The following is a 17,030-nucleotide window of genomic DNA, read 5'->3' as shown; positions in this document are numbered from 1 at the left end:
TCTGACTAAATTTTCAGCAAACCTGATAGCTCTAAAGATACATTTTCATAAATAAGCCGGAGTGAAAAATAAAACTTATCCTATTTTTCAATTTACTATTTAATTTTGTTGGGAAAATGTAAATAATGATAACCCAAGTAATAAAAAAAATGCTGCTATGAACCGGTTTTGCTTTCAATCCTCCGTAAACGATGACAGATATAAACACATGCTGTCAAATAAACAAAGAAGATTGTCAAGGACAAGAGCCAGTATTCAGTTACGTCTTCGTCCGATCCTCCAATCACGTTTTTGATAGGTGGGCCTAATCGCTTGCCCGTAGCCAACAGGTTTGTTGTGTTGTTCCGGTCTAGCTAACATAGCTAACTAGCTTGTGTAGCATTGGTGGCAAGTTGAGAAGAGCCTTGTCAAAATTAGCTGCAGTACAGCAGCGTTCATGTATTTTTATGTCACCAAGGCGTTTAGAGAGGCGCACATCTCTTCCTCGGAAACTGGAAGCTGGAATTTTCAGACTGGGGTAATTATTGGAACGTTTAGAGCGGCTTTCTTGACTTTGAAGCGTGTTGTTTTGTGTGGGAGATGTAGCTCCGGTAGCCAGCGGGAGACAGGGTCAGTTTGGAAGAGTTCGTCCAAGATGCTAGCTCATTTTACTATGTTTGAGTAAAAGACACAGAGAACGGGTAGCTTTATTCAACTGATGGACTACATTGTGTATACCCTTATGGTGACATTTTGTGAGATTGGATAAATTGTGTCTTATCTGTATTTGACTGCCTGATGGTAGGTAGAAAAGTAGCGCGACTTGACTGTTGCGCATAGGAGGCTGTTTCGTGGATCACAACAAAAGGATTTTTGGTAACAAGCTGGCAGCTAGCTTGCTTAAGCTAACGTTAGCTGCCTTAGCTAGATTATGAATTCTCCGTAAACTACCTATCGTTTATTGAATTTCATTATCTGTGGCTTTTATTTGCATTTCGCTCTTTGCTTGATTTATTACAGAAATTCACAAGCTAGCTCTGATAAACTGATTTGGTGGTGACTTGATCCAGGCAGGGCCCCTATCAGGCAGCTAGCAGCCGGCCTTCCAAAGCCAGTCAGTGTTAGCACTAACTGGCTGTCACAAAATGCTCTCACATTGATTTGATATGATTCACAGCGCCCTTTAACAGTTTGTCGTGCTAGTTTCTGGGCACGGAAGAGACACACCCGGTCTGCTAACTTCATTGTTTTGCAAGCTAAATAGTTGAGGTGCCAGGCAGTGTTTGACTAGCTAACATCAGGTGGGCATTTCTTTACTTCACACAAGAGTCAGTGCTGCTGACAAAACGGTCCTGCTTATTTCTTTTTGAAGTAACGGTGTCTAGTACAATAGTGTGCAAAAGGCATAAGCCCGCCCTCATTTCTTAACATTTTTCTTTTGTTTTTTAAGTGGTTTTGAACAGTAGTTCTCCGAGCTTTCTGAGGGTGTTTCAAAGGTTTTCTTTGGATATTGGCTCCCTTTTTACTCATTTTTAGCCTAGACCCTGTCCCGTTGTTTGTTAAACCATTCTCACTGACCTATGACTCATTCATACATATTTGTATCTTAAGTGATGCCTAAAGTGTATCTTTAGGCAGCCTCATAACACAACTTGTTCCCATTCCTTTAGTTAAATATTTGAGAAATGCAAAAGATGACTTGCCAGCATAAACTAGTATTAAGTAGAAATAGCTGTGGTGTGCCACATTACACAAGAACTGGACTGGAAATCAGTGGCAACAGGTTTTATGGAGTGGTGAATTCAAATTCGAATTTCTTTTTGTTTATATCAATAAATACAGATATGGCATATTGGTGAGCACCTACAGCAATTTGTAAAACATGGTGGAGGCTCTGTCATGGCTTGGGGCTACATTTCCACTAGCAGTGTTTGGTATCTTGTCAAAATCGGTGAAATGACAGGCATTAAAAAGTACCATCAAGAGCAAATCTGACTGGTTGCTGCTTAATTTTACAACATGACAGTGATCCCAAACACACTGCCAGTGCAGTAAAACCATTTCTGGTTATAAAAACACACACTGGAGCAAAGTCAGTCATGGACTGGCTTCCACAGATCCTTGACTTCAGCATTATTGAACAAGCATAGGATCATCTTGAGAGAGAACAGAACAAAAGGCAGACAAAATCCAAAGAATACCATCAAATGTCCTTCGGGAATCCTAGAGAATTATTCCCGAAAAATACTTAAAGACCCTAAAGGTTTTTGCCTTATAAACTGTATTTCATTTCTGTTTATGTTTGCACACATTTTAGTTAATCGCTACACTTATTTCCCAGTTTCCTAGAAAAAGTATAAAGACATGAAGGGTATCTCAAGACTTTAGCGTTTCACTGTATATGCCTGCCTGTTATTTTTATAAGCTTAAATGCTGTTGTTTTTCTGTAGTTTTTTTTGTAATGATGTACTTTGTGTATGCCTGTCTCCCAAGGTGTCCGTCTCTTCTGAGTTTACACTGCTAGCGGTGGAGTTCATCCTGTGACTCAGTGGTCAGTAGAGGGGCTCCTGAGAGCAAGGACCCGAAACTGTAGCTCCCAGTCCCCTCTTGTCTGTGTGTGAGAGAAAACTTGTATTAAGTCCTGTGGAGACTCCTGGCTTGTCCAGCTTAAGATGTCCTCCATATTGCCATTCACCCCTCCTGTGGTGAAGAGGCTTTTGGGCTGGAAGAAATCAACTAGCAGCCCGGGAGGAGCGGGCGGCGCAGAGCAGAACGGACAAGAGGAGAAATGGTGCGAGAAGGCCGTGAAGAGCTTAGTGAAGAAGCTGAAGAAGACGGGTCAGCTAGATGAGCTCGAGAAGGCCATCACCACACAGAACTGTAACACAAAGTGTGTTACCATCCCCAGGTACAATAATACTGCTGATTGTTGGTGATTCTGCTTTTTCATGTTTCTGTGACTAAAAGCTTTTATTATATTTGCTGTTAGACAGTTTGCATTAGTCCCATGGGAGAGAAACTCTGAAAGCTCAATTGATGTGGATCTTTGTCAGCCAGCCTTCATGACCCAGACTTGCATTCAGTGGGAACACCGTGTTAACAGACATCTTTCAATGATGTTCCACCAAGTACCACATCAAATGTTTGGATGTCTATAGATAACTGTTTTTTTTTTTATCTCCTGAGAGTTGTTCTAGGACATTTAGGTTTTAGTGATAGAGTGACTGGCTCAGTGTGAATGAAATGGTATCTACGTCAGCTAAAAGTAATGTCATTCAAGCAGCTGTACTTATACTGGTTTGTTTTATAGCGTTTAGTGACTTTGATAGGTGTCACGTTGACATTAGGTTGTTATCATGCAGTTTCCTGCAGTAGAAATTGCTAATAACACAACTTGATATTATGAGCTAAAAGTTTCTGGGGTAAGTGGACTAAAATGGATTTCCAGCTTTGTCTTGAGCCAGACAACTCCAACTTTAAATGTCAGTTTAGAGATCCCACTGCAATCACGAAGTCTAATGCATGTTGTTGTGTATTTTTAGCTTATAATGCGTAGCATCTGTTATTGTCCTGTTATTCAGAAGCAACTACTCTCCATTTGTCTTAATTTCACATTTCTCTGCCCATTTTCTTGTCAGTGTTTTGAGAATGGAAAGGTTTTTTCTTCTTTTTCTTTTTTGCCAAGGTTGCCACCCCTTCTCTTGTGCCACTGTGTTCCTTCAGCGTTTGTTTGAATGTCTCCAGATAAGTTCTGACATAAACAATCATAGTGAAAGAGTTATTTTCAGTGTTTGATACAATGCCACAATGTGAAGAATGCCCTTTGTCTCACTCATTGTGCGTGCTAGCAAATTCCATGTTTGGGTTTTGCTTTTTTTCTCTCTCCCTTGATTCGGTTGAAAAAGGCTTCTCTTATTTGAAGTTCCCATCTTTCATTTTCAGAGCTGAAATTTGATGTCTTTCTTTTGCCATGAGACTCCAATAAAAGAGGCCTTTTAGTGTTTACATACCCATACTGATATTTCTGAATGAGTCATGTCCCATGTTTATCATTTGTTTTTTGTTTTTGTTTTTGTTGTTTTCTCTGTGTGCAGCAATTGCTCTGAAATATGGGGACTGAGTACACCAAATACGATAGAACAGTGGGATACATCAGGCCTTTACAACTACCCTGACCAAACCAGGTGACTATCTCAACTATTGTGTATACAACTTTGATGTGGGAGAGTTGTCATCATAGTGTTGGAGGTGACGGTTGCTGAGAACATCCTTGTTTCTCGTCAATCCATCTCCATTACCTCTCCTACCTGGCCATATTATGTATCACTCCTCCCCTGTGTTCTGCCCCTCTCACCACCATCTCCTGTTTGCTGTTCAATCAGATCCTTGGACGGCCGTCTCCAGGTCTCCCACAGGAAGGGCCTTCCCCATGTTATCTACTGCCGTTTGTGGCGATGGCCAGACCTTCACAGCCACCACGAGCTGCGTGCCATTGAGGCCTGTGAGTATGCCTTTCACCTCAAGAAGGACGAAGTCTGCATCAACCCTTACCACTACCAGAGGGTGGAGACCCCAGGTGAGCCAAATCATGCCGTTTGAATGTGAGAAGTTGTAATGAATGGTGAGCGGCAACATTTTAAAGCCATTTTTCTAAATATGTAAATCTCTTCTGGTAACTTTTCCCCAACACTTCAGTGCTGCCTCCTGTTCTCGTGCCAAGGCACTCAGAAATCCTGCCAGAGCTGCCACCTCTAGATGACTACACTCATTCCATACCTGAGAACACAAATTTTCCAACAGGAATCGAACCTCCAAACAACTATATACCAGGTGAGTTTGCTTCTTGTATTTACATCATGTCGGGAAAGAAAATGTGATTTGAGAGAAGACATGCTTTCAAGTTTTGTTCAAGATCACTTTTTTTGTGTGTGTTTCAACAGAAACACCTCCACCAGGCTACATCAGTGAGGATGGGGAGGCCAGTGATCAGCAGATGAATCAAAGTATGGACACAGGTACCCTAGACTAGTGGTCCTCCTTCTTTTCCTGTCTGTCTCACATCACTAGTCAGATGAGTCGCAATAGCTGCAGGTTATACCTGAATGCAGGTTGGAAGGTTGGTGCTTCGATCCCCGCCTGCTCCAGTTTGCATGTCAGAGTATCCTTGGATAAGATACTGAACTCCGATGCGTTCATTGGAGTGTGAATGTTAGATTGAAAAAGCTTGCTTCTATGTATGGGTAAATGAATGAGGCACGTTGTATAGTGTGCTTTGAATGTTCAGGTAGAGTGGAAAGGTTCTATATAAGGACCAGTCACCAGTTCAGTTACCATATATAACTTGTTTGAGTGATTTAAGTTGATAACTGAAGGTACTGAGTTTTGATTGATGCCCAAAAATGATTTTCTTAAGATCATTTTTGGGCATTTTTGCCTCTATTGGATGGTAGAGCAGTGAAGATGGACAAGAAAGTAGGGAGAGCGAGAGAAGAAGAAGACATGCAGTAAAGGGCGATAGGTCAGACTCTACCTGTGCTGCTGCACTTCCATGTGTCACGTAGTCACCTGATCTACCTGGTGATTATTTGTCATCATGGATTAGTACCAATGAAATCTGTCCATCAAAGCTCATCCTAGATCAAGTATGCTCATAGTAACACATAGTTTTAGATTGTTGCGTCAAGAGATTACAGTCTTATTCACTTACTGGTTCAAAGGTGAGTTTTTGACTGTACCACGCGCTGGCCTTATCAGGCCACTAAAGTGAGAGCTTGGTGTCATTCAGACATGGGTATGTATATACAACACAGGAAGGCATGAATAAGAACAGTTTTAAAGCTGCTGTTATTGTCAGACACACTGTAGCACCTTGCATCAATCTGTCAGTGCTTGTTCTTTATTGAAAGCGTCTTGATTCAGTCCTCCACCTTGATTCTAACTCTTGTGCTTCCCCCTCTGTTTTACCTCGGAGGGTTAAATGTGTCGTATCCTTCAATTTCTTAAAGAGGGTGGCAGGGACAAAATCCAGATTGAATCTTTTTAGATATATTTTTTTTTTCCACAGAAGCATGAGCAAACATGAGAAAAGCATTTAAAGTTTAAAGTCACAGAAGTTAAATGTTTTATTTTGTAAGATTCTATAGCAGCGCTCGGTGTCTTGTTCTGGAAATGGATGTAAGAATAAAGTAGCTTGGTGTGCTGTTAATGATAACCTCAACTGCAGCAGCGAGCTACTTACTGTTTTATAACTAATCCATTTCACCCTTAGTGCAGTGAAAGAAGCTGTAGCTCAAACTTTATCTTCTCATCTAGAAGATGTACAGATCGAGTGTTATGGCAACAGTAGACAGCATCTCTTCTGTTCACTGTAAAGCAAGCAGATGCGTTTTATGGTATCCTTTTGGCTTTTCTTTGCAAGACAGGCACCAGGTTCATTATAAGATATAATCCACCTTTTTGCATTTTAATGCATCCACACCCATGACTTCTTGTTTTCTGGTTAGGTTCTCCAGCAGAGCTCTCCCCCAGCACTCTGTCTCCTGTCAATCACAGCATGGGTAAGTGTTGTTTTTAACTCAAACAAATTGTGTAACTGAATATGTTAAATCTGACAGAATGGAAGGGAACCATGTGAAAAAAATTAAATTAAATTAGTTATTTTAAAAAAACACAAAAACAAGTGTTTAGCTTATAAAGAACAGGATACATTTTTATTCAGTTATTTGGTGTTTTTTGGCATCGCTCTATGTACAACTGATAATGAAGATTTAAAAAAAAAAACCAGCATGATGAATTAACAAGTCTGTGTTTGCATACATGAGTGAAGCGAACAAGTGCCGCAGACTTGGCAAAACCTACACATAGGGTGGGGATTTTGCTGGTAATCACAATAATGGTAATAAATTAGTGAGGTGGTGGTTTTGGATGGGTCTTGTGGTTGCCTGTCAGTAGGAAAGCAGACACATCTGTGCATACACAGAGAAAACTTTTCAGTGCTGGTCTTTCGTAACTGATGTGTAGTTTTGCCTCTCCTGCAGACCTGCAACCAGTGACTTACTCGGAGCCGGCCTTCTGGTGCTCTATAGCGTACTATGAGCTGAACCAGCGCGTCGGGGAGACGTTTCACGCCTCTCAGCCCTCACTGACAGTGGATGGATTCACAGATCCATCAAACTCTGAACGCTTCTGCCTCGGCCTGCTGTCTAATGTTAACAGGAATGCCACTGTAGAGATGACCCGAAGGCACATAGGTATGGCACAGCTCAGTATGTGTTAGGAGTGTATAACTGTGTGTAGGAAACCTGTTGCACTTTAAGCCTTCAAAATTACTTTCTTTACATTCACACGATTCAGTATGTCTGAATAACTGGGTTCTATCTGTGTTTACAGGAAGAGGAGTTCGACTCTACTATATTGGGGGGGAAGTATTTGCTGAGTGCCTGAGTGATAGCGCCATCTTTGTCCAGAGTCCAAACTGCAACCAGCGGTATGGTTGGCATCCAGCAACAGTGTGTAAAATTCCTCCAGGTGAGATGTTTAAGAAAAAATACGATGATAAAAGTTTCTCTCTCTCTCTCTTAAAATTGTGTAGCATCCTGCTTTAAGGTGAAAATGGAAATTACACTCCCAGTGTCTCCGCTTCCATAGCAACCTTTCATATCACCTCTGAAAGTCCACTTCTCTGCAATGCACTCAGAATGCTAATTCACAGTATATCAGAATAAAAAGTTTTTAAAGGAGTTCTGTGGGAAAAGAGGAATTTAAAAACTTGCTAAATTAATCAAATCACTAACTGGTGAAGGCCAGCAGAATCATCACAAAAGGTCTGTGTAATTAATAATTATCCACAGCAAAAACAATAACAGACCACTTCCAACCAAAGTCTCATTGTGATTCATCTTTTACCACCAGCAAAAACCGACGGCCCTGTTTTTTCTCTTTGTCCTTTCAGGTTGTAACCTAAAAATCTTTAACAACCAGGAATTTGCAGCTCTGCTGGCTCAGTCAGTCAACCAGGGCTTTGAGGCCGTCTACCAACTCACCAGGATGTGCACTATCCGCATGAGCTTTGTCAAAGGCTGGGGAGCTGAGTACAGGTGAACACTGGTCCAGAAACTGTGGAAATCATGGGATGTAGTCATACTTAATATGTGGAAATTTGATTTGAAACGTTAACAGTTAATCTTAGTGGAGCCTTGTACGCCGAACTTTAGTTGCACCCTATGGTCCTTTGTGGGCCTTATTACTGCAGAGTCATGGAGTAAAAGTAAAGTTTTTCTTCCTCGCTATCAGTTTTGTTCCTAGTGAACTTAATGACTTGACTAATTGATTAATTTATTAGTCAAGCTTGAGGGGACAAATAACAAAGACCAAACAGAGCGTTCATAGAACAGCCGACAATGAGCCCAAGTTAAAGAGTCCAATCTGAGTTTATTCACAGAGCACTTTAGAAAACAGCATAGTTGCCCAAAGTGCTTTCTAATTCATCGTTTTGATGGTCACTGTAGTGGCTATATTAATTTATTAAAGTTCTCTTTCTCTTATATTTAATATAACCACACTACGGACGGACAAGCGCCTGTTTTTATGCGTTGTCATTAGCAACGGTAAAACCATCGCGTGTCCGCTTGTTTATTTTCTACATAAACCTTTCACAATAAAGCTCAAGATCCTGTTGAGACTTTTCAAAATAAACTGAATCACGTGAAAGAGCAGATTATTTACGGATGAAAAGCAACAAAGAGCCTTCAGGTGCTAAAAAATAAACCTTAGATTCAAACGTTAGAACAGGCTTTTCCCCGCAGCACGCCATGTAATAAATACTCACAAAGAAAACGGCGGCCGTTACAACTTATGTTTAAAAATGCATCGGTTAAAACACTCGACTCCAGGTACATGACACGCAGCTGGAAACACGTCACGCAAGAATTTACAGAAAATGTTAAAATTGTGTGATTTATATCGTTATCGGGACGATAGATGTCTTATATTGGGATATGAGATTTTGGTGATATCGCACAGCCCTAGTGGCAAATGTTTTTTTTGGGGTTTTTTGTTTTGTTTTGATGCATACAGTTTGAGCCATTATTAGTGACATCAGCTAATAATGACCTGAACTATTTCCATCACATGGGATGCAAATGGTTCAGGTTATTCCAGGGATGTGTGATCAGATTTTCAAGTAGTTTTTAAGAATTTCAAGTAGAGAGCTGCAAACCGCAACATCCTCTTCCTGTAGAAGAAGTTGTAGAAATGGGTGCTTCACTTAACAAAGCTCATCATAAAGCATCATAAGTCACATGTCGTGAAACATGAAAAGGCTACGTCAGCTCATGAAATTATCTTTATTTTCCAGGCGGCAGACTGTCACAAGCACTCCTTGCTGGATCGAGCTGCATTTGAACGGGCCCTTGCAGTGGCTGGACAAAGTTCTGACCCAGATGGGTTCCCCATCCGCACGCTGCTCCAGTATGTCCTAAAATAGCCCCTCCCCCTCAAAAAAGCCCATTATAAAGCTCGTTAAATTCTAAACATGTGAGTCCTTTCATTTAAAAAAAGGAAATCCCACAGATTGATTTTTCTGTGACATACTTCATAGTATTTGTGGCCCAGTTCCACATCCCTCTTTTAACTTCACATACACACACAGATACAGACTTTTGAGTAAAACAACAACAACAAAAATTGGCACTTTGTTACCCCTCTATGTCATGCACCTTGTTAAAACTGTTTTCCCAAAACCTTAATATTAGATCTATTTGTGGTACAAATAAAATGTATATTGGTTTTTAGTCTGGGAGGTAGAGGAGATACCAAAAATATCTGTGAATAGTTTCTCAGTATTTGAAGATTGCTTGTATAAGTAACATGATTTTTTTTTTTTTAAAGCCTACCCCAAACATTGTTAACATAAGTTTACTTTTCTCTGGGAAACTCTGCCCCGTCTCTTGCCAGGGGGAGGTGACTTAGTGAAGAAATGATGGCCTTGGTGGCCGTTCCCCTCAAGGAAACGCCACGGTGTTTTTGTTTTGTTTTTGTTAAAAAGTGATTTGATTGTCTTTGCCAGAACACCCCTTCCTCACACACACACGCACACACATACACCTCAGTTTTTGTTTTTTTTTTTAAATTTTATTTTAGTTTTATTTTAAGTCTTGATGGGTGTCGTTATAAGACATTCCTCGTAATGGAGAAAAGAGTGTTGGTTGAATAAATATTTCAAAAACGAAGTGCTAACTCAGTCTGACAAGAGTTTATGATTTTTGTCATTATATGGCACTCTTATGTGTCCTTGGCTTAGTCTAGTTACATCCCCCACTTGAACAGCCTGGTATGGAAGCTGAAGAGGTGGTGGGCCAGGCTTTGCAGGGTGCACTGGGCAGGGACCAGAGAATATCAGCTGTTAATCAAAAAGCTTCTTGTTTTTTTGACAGACACTGGGAGTCCTGGGACTCTCCAAGGTGAAGTAGAGAGCGGTTCACTGGGAGAATTTGAAGGTTTCAATGAATGAATTCATTCTGTTTTTAGCCTATATCCCCATTGTTTTGCTACTTTTGTATTCTCATGTATTTTTATATATAAATATACTTACAATTTCTGTCGTCCACTTTTTATTAAAATAATATTATAAAGACCACAGTTGTTTCCAAAGTGACATGGAGGGCATGGATCATTCCTTATATATTTTTTTTTCTCTCCCTCAAAACTTTCTAAGCAGCTCTTTGTCTTGGTTTAAGGAAAAAAAACATCACTGCCACACATGTGCAGCCTGTATCTACCCTTTTTTCTCTTCTGAAAAAATCTGGTGCATTTAAAGTACACTAAAACAGCAACAGATTTGCCTGAAATCAACTTTTCTGTAATGGTTTGAATGATTCCAGTGGCATGTAAAACTTTGTAATGGCCATTTGTTCATTCAGCTCGGCCATTCAGTTCATTCAATTTTATTTTATTTTTTTCCCACCCCCTTTCATTTTTGGAAAAAACACACATGACCTCTTGTAGCCTTCTGGTGCTTACGGCAGGCAGGTTAAGATGAACCAGATATAATTGGCTTTCAAAATGTTACAGGAACGTCGGAAGGAGAGTGTTTATTTTCTCCTGTGAGAGGAGCGAATGTGCCTGCACACTGGGACATTCTGTGTTAGTGTTTGTATCGTACTTGTTCTGTCTATAAAATACAGTATGTACAACAAGACTTTATGGCTTCAACTCATTTTGTGGCTGTTGCGAGTTTAACATGTTCCCGCCCCCAAAATATGTTTACCATATGGCAGTAGTGATTGTACTTTAAGTGCACCTAGTGAAGTTTGGATTTGGGGAACTGAACCAAGTGTTAGGGTCCGGTGTTACATTGTTTTGACTTTGGCCTACAACATATGAATGTGGAAAAAAAAATTTGCATTACAAAAACTGATGTGGACCAGACATGCATATACATATATACATAACAGTAGTACAGTATGTGTGTATTTAACAGTAATCTTTTTGCAAAGCAGTCAGTACAGTAGATGTGGCAGTTGTTTTACCAGTAGAGGGCGGTATTGATAGAGCAGTTCTTTTTCTCTTTTTTTTTTTTCCTTTTTTTTCTCTGACCATAAGCTTCTCAGGCGTGCGCATATTATGCAGACTTCATAAAACACTAATAAAGATTTTTATTCTCATGATTCAGCCTCTTGTGTTTCTTAAATCAAGGAGTTGAGAGAATTTGTACAACACTGATTTCCAAGGTCCTGCTATTTGAATCGTCAAATTCAAGTAGAGATCACTAAAGGCAGCTGATGACATTTTCATCAAAGGCAGCTTGTGGAAAGTGGTACATTTCCGTAAGTAACACTCAAATACAAATTGGAGCTGTGCAGCATATAGAGCTAAGTTTGTATGTTCAGGTTATACATGGGGGGAAAAAATAAATTCCACCATTAAATATGTATTTTTTTTAAAACACATTACATGCCTTACGAAGTTATCCACCATGCCAGCCGTGGCATGACCATCAATAATGACATCATAATAACATTATGAGATATTACAGGAGGAAACATCCTGCATAAAGTGGTGTTTTGAGGCTATGTTACACATAATGCTCGTCAAACAAGGCTGTGGGAAGTAGGGATACTGCAGCAGCCCTTACCTGCCAACTGCCACGGTTTTTTGTTTGCTTTTCAGGGGTGGTGGCACTATGGCATCCTCAATATCAAGACATTTCCCAAGGCTCTGTCAAACAACAATTATTAAACGTTTAGCTCTTGGTTATACATTTGCATCTTGTTTTGGTCAAGTTTTATATGAGTGAGGGGCAGATTGTGAAAAGCTAACTGCAATTCACTTTTTGTACTTGAAAAGCCAGATTTCTGAAAGGGGCCTTGTTCTCAGCTGCCTGTATATTGAGGGAGTTTGGCTTTATGGCGTTATGTCAGACAAGCTTCTAAAAATAAATTTAACAGAAATAGTCTTCTCCTGACCCTAACCAAACTGTGAGTAAACGCTACAAAAATATAAAAGAAAAATTTCTCACAAATGCCCAAGAGGCAAATATCTACCAGTAGTTTTGGGGCACGTCAGAAGTTGTTGCTTGAAGACAGATGGAGTCCTTCCGTAGCAGTTCTTACGGGAGGGTTCTGGATTGGACGCGCCCCGCCCACTCCCTAAGCCCGACGACCAATCAAAGCAGAGCGGCCTCCGGATGTAAATAGTGCCAGCTACAGCTAACATATAGCTAGCTAGCTACTTGTCGAGACAAGATGGCATTTACCTTATACTCTCTTATACAAGCAGCTATTCTGTGCATCAATGCTGTCGCTGTACTACACGAAGAAAGATTTCTAAGGAAAAGTAAGTGTCTGTAATTCAGATATTAGGCTCTCAAGAGGTCATGTATAGAATTGGCCCAGCATTTAAGCTGGCTAATGCTAAAAGGCTAGTCAAATAGAACAATTTAAATGGCAAAAGTTTGTGATTTCGCTTTGTTTAAAGTTGCTACACCACCTTCTATCCATTTGACAGGAAGACTTTATGTTGTTCGTTTATGTTTACATTTTGTACTTTTAATTCCCACTCTACTTAATACAAATCCGTTCGTTTTAACCATCTTCAGTTGGCTGGGGAGTGGATCAAAGTGTCGGGGGATTTGGTGATGAACCAGGCATCAAAGTCCAGCTAATGAATCTTATCCGCTCCGTCAGGACAGTCATGAGAGGTGGGTTTCCACTTTATCACACACTCAGTATTCTTCAGACAGAGTGACTTGGATCATTTTAACTTCTCTTGGCTCAGACCATGTCATGTTTTATTTTCCCCTGCAGTGCCGCTGATCGCAGTGAATTCAGTCTGCATTGTACTGCTGCTTCTATTTGGGTGAAGAAGTTTAAAAGCGGGGACGGGACAGATGAGTCAGGACATCTCCGTCACCTCAGGAACCACTGAAGAAGACACAATGTCCCCTTCAGCCTGGATATGAATGTTCTCTTTGTATATTTCTATACATGAGTTGTTGGATGGTTTTGTTTTGTTTTTTTGTTAAGCTGTCTTTGCAGCCAATAAGAGTGACATCTCCCTTTCGTTTTGGAAAAATAAATAAATAAATAGCGAATTGCTGAATAGTTTGAACTTTTCAGACAGTAAGCAAAAATAAATATTTTTACACTGTACTAGTAAATTGGTGAGAGGAGCCGACTATGAAACAGCTGTAATTTATACTCTGAAAAATATGTAAAATAATTGTGGAATAAGTGATTGTGCATCGACAGTAAAGATTTTTTTAAAAACGTCACCGAGTGCGAGTTTCATTGCTGATGAGCCGAAAGCGCACTGTTTGTCCCAGGGCGCTTTCCGTACTGTTGCATGCACTTGGAGCTCACCTTGCTAAGCGGTATCTGTGAGCCTACATGGATATTATAATCGATAATGGGGAATGCGCAGAGTTACATTGTGGCCTCACTGTCTGTATGTTCCGTGTATTTGGTTTACGTTCACGTTTACTGCGCTCACAAGCTGCTGAAAACAACCGAACTGCATAGCGACAAACTTCCGAGTGATGCGTATGTTTACATGAAATACCTGAGCAGAAGAGTGACCCGGAGAGCAGGCTGCTTATACGGTACAGAGAAACAAGAAGCTGGTTATACAGTGGTCAGCTGCAGGTGAGTGCGGCCTAACGTTTTACGCATGCATTTGAACTGTAAAATAGCTGGGAGCAGGTCCTCTTGAGTTTGTGTATGTGTCTCTAAGGGTGGAGGATGCTCTGTTGCGGAGGTTCTGCAGTGCTGCAGGTTATGGTTGGGATTATCCAGACAGTGAATACAGAGACATCCCGCTGTGCTTCCCGGAGTTTCTCTGCGGCAGACCTCTCCTTATGTTGTTAACTCATGAAAACTTCAGGCTCAGCCCAGCAGGTAAGACATAGATAACACAAGACACACATTTATAGAGCTTTTTCAGGGAATGATAAAGTATTATGATTCTATGACACGGCGTCTTTAACCAGACTGATTCTTTTGCTGATATCTCAACTCAGTGGAAACTTGATGGGTACATTTTATTGCCAAAATTGCTTTGATTTCAATATTTGATTGTTGTACAAAATACTACATCAAAACTCTGTGGCTACATTTAAAAGTAGTGATCCCAAGTGGGCCATACTGTGGGGTCATCACCCACAAGAGAAGTTGTAATGGTCGTGTGCGATGTCTAATCCCTGGTTGCTGAGGCTGGCTATTGGGGCATATAACATCACCTCTCTGGTGGGGAAGGATGCTGAGCTTAGGTGAGAGGTTGGGAGATCTTTCCTAGATATAGTCAGTCTCACCTCACCGCAGTCTGCTGGACAGGGGCTGGAGTTTGTACCAATCCGGAGTTGCCCTCGTTGAGAGGCAGCAGGCAGAGGTGGGTATTCAACCCCGATTCACTACCCAGTTGAACTACAGGTCAGAGTACCCAGCCTTCTTGGGGTGCTGGAGAGTGTCCCTACAGTGATGAATTGCTCCAGGGATCTGCTGAAGATCAGTGTCAAGATGGGGCCAGGTGATCAGTGCAGAAGGTGGCACACGATCTGGACTTGGTGCCTTCCTGGTCTTTTGTCCCGTGAAGAGTTGGCTCTTTCTTCAGGTGGTAGAAAATGTATGGACAGATGGATTTCAAACAAATAGCGAAGGCACCAGTATTGCAGGCTCAAATGAGTTTCACTAGAAGACAAACCAGCTAATGCAAGAACCCCACAAGTGCCATTTTAATTTGCTGAAGACATACTCACCTTGGAAAACCACAAAAAGTATCTATTTATCCATTTATTTCACTTTGCTCACAAAAGCAGTCAGTCACAACTAAAAGAAAATTCAAATTTACTGGAAAACACAAGGACAGGAATGAAAACTAACCATTTTTTAAAAAGCTTGACTTAGTGCACCGACTACATTGTTTACCAAAAAAGGTGTTTTTCCCAGTAAAAAAAAAAACTTTAATATTTAAATGTTTTTAGTCCATCATTTGAAATTATGTACAGTATTTACTTTTTTAAGTGATTTCAATCTTCATCATTTTATGTGTACTGCAGGTTTTAAAAGAAAATTATCCAACTTTGAGTGTTTTAAATGTTTTTTTTAGGTCTTGTCCATGTGCGTCAGAGTTTAAAAACCTTTCAGCCAATCGATGAGCTGAAGAAGGGTCCATTCACCCTGCGGGTGCAAGTCCTGGGGTACCAGCCGACTGATCTAGGGGTGGAGGTGGACATCTGTCTGTCTGCTACTTCCCGCTCCAGATGCGTAGTGTGGGAGAGCATCCTGACACTGCTTTCCGAAAACAAGCTTCACAAAGCCATCAGATGTTCACCTAAGAATGAAAATGAGAGTGAGTAGTGTCACGGTGGTTCCCCTTCAGAATATTTGTGTTTTTAAAGCGACGGCACACTTGGGGCACACTCACCTGATCACCATGACTTTGATCTTTGTTCTGGCAGGTGAGAAAGATGAGCCAGCACCGGACACTCTGAAGCAGGTGGAGCTCAAAGTTCCCTGGACTCCTGACCTGAAGTGTACATGGAGTTTTCCATGTAAGCTCCTCTCTCTGCCGGCCAGGCTCTTTAGATTCACTCCTCACAGAGTACCGAGTCTCTGGATGTTCTCTGTCTGCTTGGCTGAAATTGAAAAGCACAAAGGTAATGCGATTTATCAGACGATAACAGTATTAATTATCTCTATGAAGGATGGCTCTGTCCTGTTCTAGGGTGTCAGCTAGCTGCTCTGTTTTGCCAACAGGGGTTAAAGTGATCACCGCTCCCATTACCGTCACTGCCCAGTTTAAGGAGCCTCTGCTGGTTCCAGGAAAGGTGACGGTCAGTTTTTGGGAAGCACCCGAAAATAAGCATCAGTCCCAAAGCCTCTACTTTCAGATGCAGCAACACAGAGGGGGCAAAGCTCACCTGGTGGGACTGATTTCTAGGTGTTGATGATTAACAAAGAATGTTGTTATTTGTTGTTCAGATTTTCACTGTTAACAGTTTGACTGTCAGTAGATTGGCAGGTTACAGTCAACTGAATTCTGTTTTCTTACACCTCCCAATTCAAGTGCATAATCTCAGCTACGGTGGCTGTTATAGAACAAAAAGTTTTAGTCACCTAAGAGAGATCAAAACCATTACATTTAGCCAGCTGCTGCTGGCTGGCGTATTTCTACTACTGTTTGTGTAAAACAAATATGTTTTTCTACACAGTATTTTTGAATATGTTGAATAATGTCAAACTTTTCTGAACTTTTCTGTCATAAGCGCTGCTGTTTTTTGCTGCTGTTAGTCTGCCAGCTGCTCTTGTTTGCTGCTTTGAAGTAGATTCAGACACTTGGCGAATTAACTCTCATATGATGTGAGAATATAATCAAGCTGTTTATCAGAGGGAATGCTGGTTTCAAGGATACTTGATCCTATCGTTAGCTGGTATTGAGTTAGCTCATAACCAGCTGTTTTCGTTTAGTCGGCTCATTGTCGGCTCATTGTCGGCTGTTCAGAGGAGAGTTGTGTGTCTAATAAATGAGGAATAAATGAGCACACTTGTGGATGTTTT

General features: G+C 40.8%; 3 protein-coding genes and 1 long non-coding RNA gene across 6 annotated transcripts; 3 read left to right on the top strand and 1 right to left on the bottom strand.

The window, feature by feature from the left end:
- The first annotated feature begins 62 nt into the window (after positions 1 to 62).
- On the top strand, positions 63 to 11,176 carry LOC309718453 (mothers against decapentaplegic homolog 2). 3 transcript variants are annotated; one of them, XM_082553698.1, is made up of 11 exons: positions 63 to 517; positions 2,473 to 2,887; positions 4,074 to 4,163; positions 4,362 to 4,555; positions 4,675 to 4,809; positions 4,920 to 4,982; positions 6,483 to 6,536; positions 7,017 to 7,229; positions 7,369 to 7,506; positions 7,931 to 8,075; positions 9,335 to 11,176. In XM_082553698.1, exons 2-11 carry the CDS (start codon positions 2,652 to 2,654, stop codon positions 9,456 to 9,458), a joined length of 1,392 nt encoding a protein of 463 aa, XP_082409824.1. In that variant the 5' UTR covers positions 63 to 517; positions 2,473 to 2,651; the 3' UTR covers positions 9,459 to 11,176. The 3 variants fall into 3 exon arrangements, with proteins under 3 accessions (XP_082409824.1, XP_082409822.1, XP_082409823.1); XM_082553696.1 differs by having other exon boundaries at positions 4,920 to 4,994; XM_082553697.1 differs by lacking the exon at positions 63 to 517 and adding an exon at positions 930 to 1,280 and having other exon boundaries at positions 4,920 to 4,994.
- Positions 11,177 to 11,492: 316 nt separating this feature from the next.
- On the bottom strand, positions 11,493 to 12,601 carry LOC309718461. The gene is made up of 2 exons (XR_014279980.1): positions 12,522 to 12,601; positions 11,493 to 12,195 (listed from the first exon to the last, which is right to left on the bottom strand). It is a non-coding gene; the product is annotated as an uncharacterized lncRNA (long non-coding RNA).
- A 102-nt stretch (positions 12,602 to 12,703) lies between these two features.
- Positions 12,704 to 13,750, top strand: LOC309718459 (immediate early response 3-interacting protein 1). Its single transcript, XM_082553706.1, has 3 exons — positions 12,704 to 12,813; positions 13,076 to 13,177; positions 13,284 to 13,750. The coding sequence occupies exons 1-3, from the start codon at positions 12,723 to 12,725 to the stop codon at positions 13,337 to 13,339; spliced, it is 249 nt and encodes an 82-aa protein (XP_082409832.1). The 5' UTR covers positions 12,704 to 12,722; the 3' UTR covers positions 13,340 to 13,750.
- A 42-nt stretch (positions 13,751 to 13,792) lies between these two features.
- LOC309718456 (uncharacterized protein) lies at positions 13,793 to 17,012 on the top strand. Its single transcript, XM_082553703.1, has 5 exons — positions 13,793 to 14,120; positions 14,209 to 14,372; positions 15,580 to 15,822; positions 15,932 to 16,129; positions 16,230 to 17,012. Exons 1-5 carry the CDS (start codon positions 13,885 to 13,887, stop codon positions 16,418 to 16,420), a joined length of 1,032 nt encoding a protein of 343 aa, XP_082409829.1. The 5' UTR covers positions 13,793 to 13,884; the 3' UTR covers positions 16,421 to 17,012.
- Positions 17,013 to 17,030: the final 18 nt, after the last annotated feature.

The sequence above is a fragment of the Aulonocara stuartgranti genome (genome assembly GCF_965226115.1).
Source record: "Aulonocara stuartgranti genome assembly, chromosome: 12".
NCBI lineage: Eukaryota > Metazoa > Chordata > Actinopteri > Cichliformes > Cichlidae > Aulonocara > Aulonocara stuartgranti.
This window is presented reverse-complemented; position numbering and strand designations above follow the sequence as displayed.

What these genes read in the sequence shown, in the direction of transcription:
- LOC309718456 (XM_082553703.1), top strand. Translation starts at nt 13,885, where the DNA reads ATGGGGAATGCGCAGAGTTACATTGTGGCCTCACTGTCTGTATGTTCC. An exon ending in CTTCAGGCTCAGCCCAGCAG is followed by an intron (nt 14,373 to 15,579) that starts GTAAGACATAGA and finishes TGTTTTTTTTAG; the next exon opens with GTCTTGTCCATGTGCGTCAG. An exon ending in ACCTAAGAATGAAAATGAGA is followed by an intron (nt 15,823 to 15,931) that starts GTGAGTAGTGTC and finishes TTGTTCTGGCAG; the next exon opens with GTGAGAAAGATGAGCCAGCA.
- LOC309718459 (XM_082553706.1), top strand. Translation starts at nt 12,723, where the DNA reads ATGGCATTTACCTTATACTCTCTTATACAAGCAGCTATTCTGTGCATC. An exon ending in AGAAAGATTTCTAAGGAAAA is followed by an intron (nt 12,814 to 13,075) that starts GTAAGTGTCTGT and finishes AACCATCTTCAG; the next exon opens with TTGGCTGGGGAGTGGATCAA. An exon ending in CGTCAGGACAGTCATGAGAG is followed by an intron (nt 13,178 to 13,283) that starts GTGGGTTTCCAC and finishes TTTCCCCTGCAG; the next exon opens with TGCCGCTGATCGCAGTGAAT.
- LOC309718453 (XM_082553696.1), top strand. Translation starts at nt 2,652, where the DNA reads ATGTCCTCCATATTGCCATTCACCCCTCCTGTGGTGAAGAGGCTTTTG. An exon ending in AACTACCCTGACCAAACCAG is followed by an intron (nt 4,164 to 4,361) that starts GTGACTATCTCA and finishes CTGTTCAATCAG; the next exon opens with ATCCTTGGACGGCCGTCTCC. An exon ending in AGTGTGTAAAATTCCTCCAG is followed by an intron (nt 7,507 to 7,930) that starts GTGAGATGTTTA and finishes TTGTCCTTTCAG; the next exon opens with GTTGTAACCTAAAAATCTTT.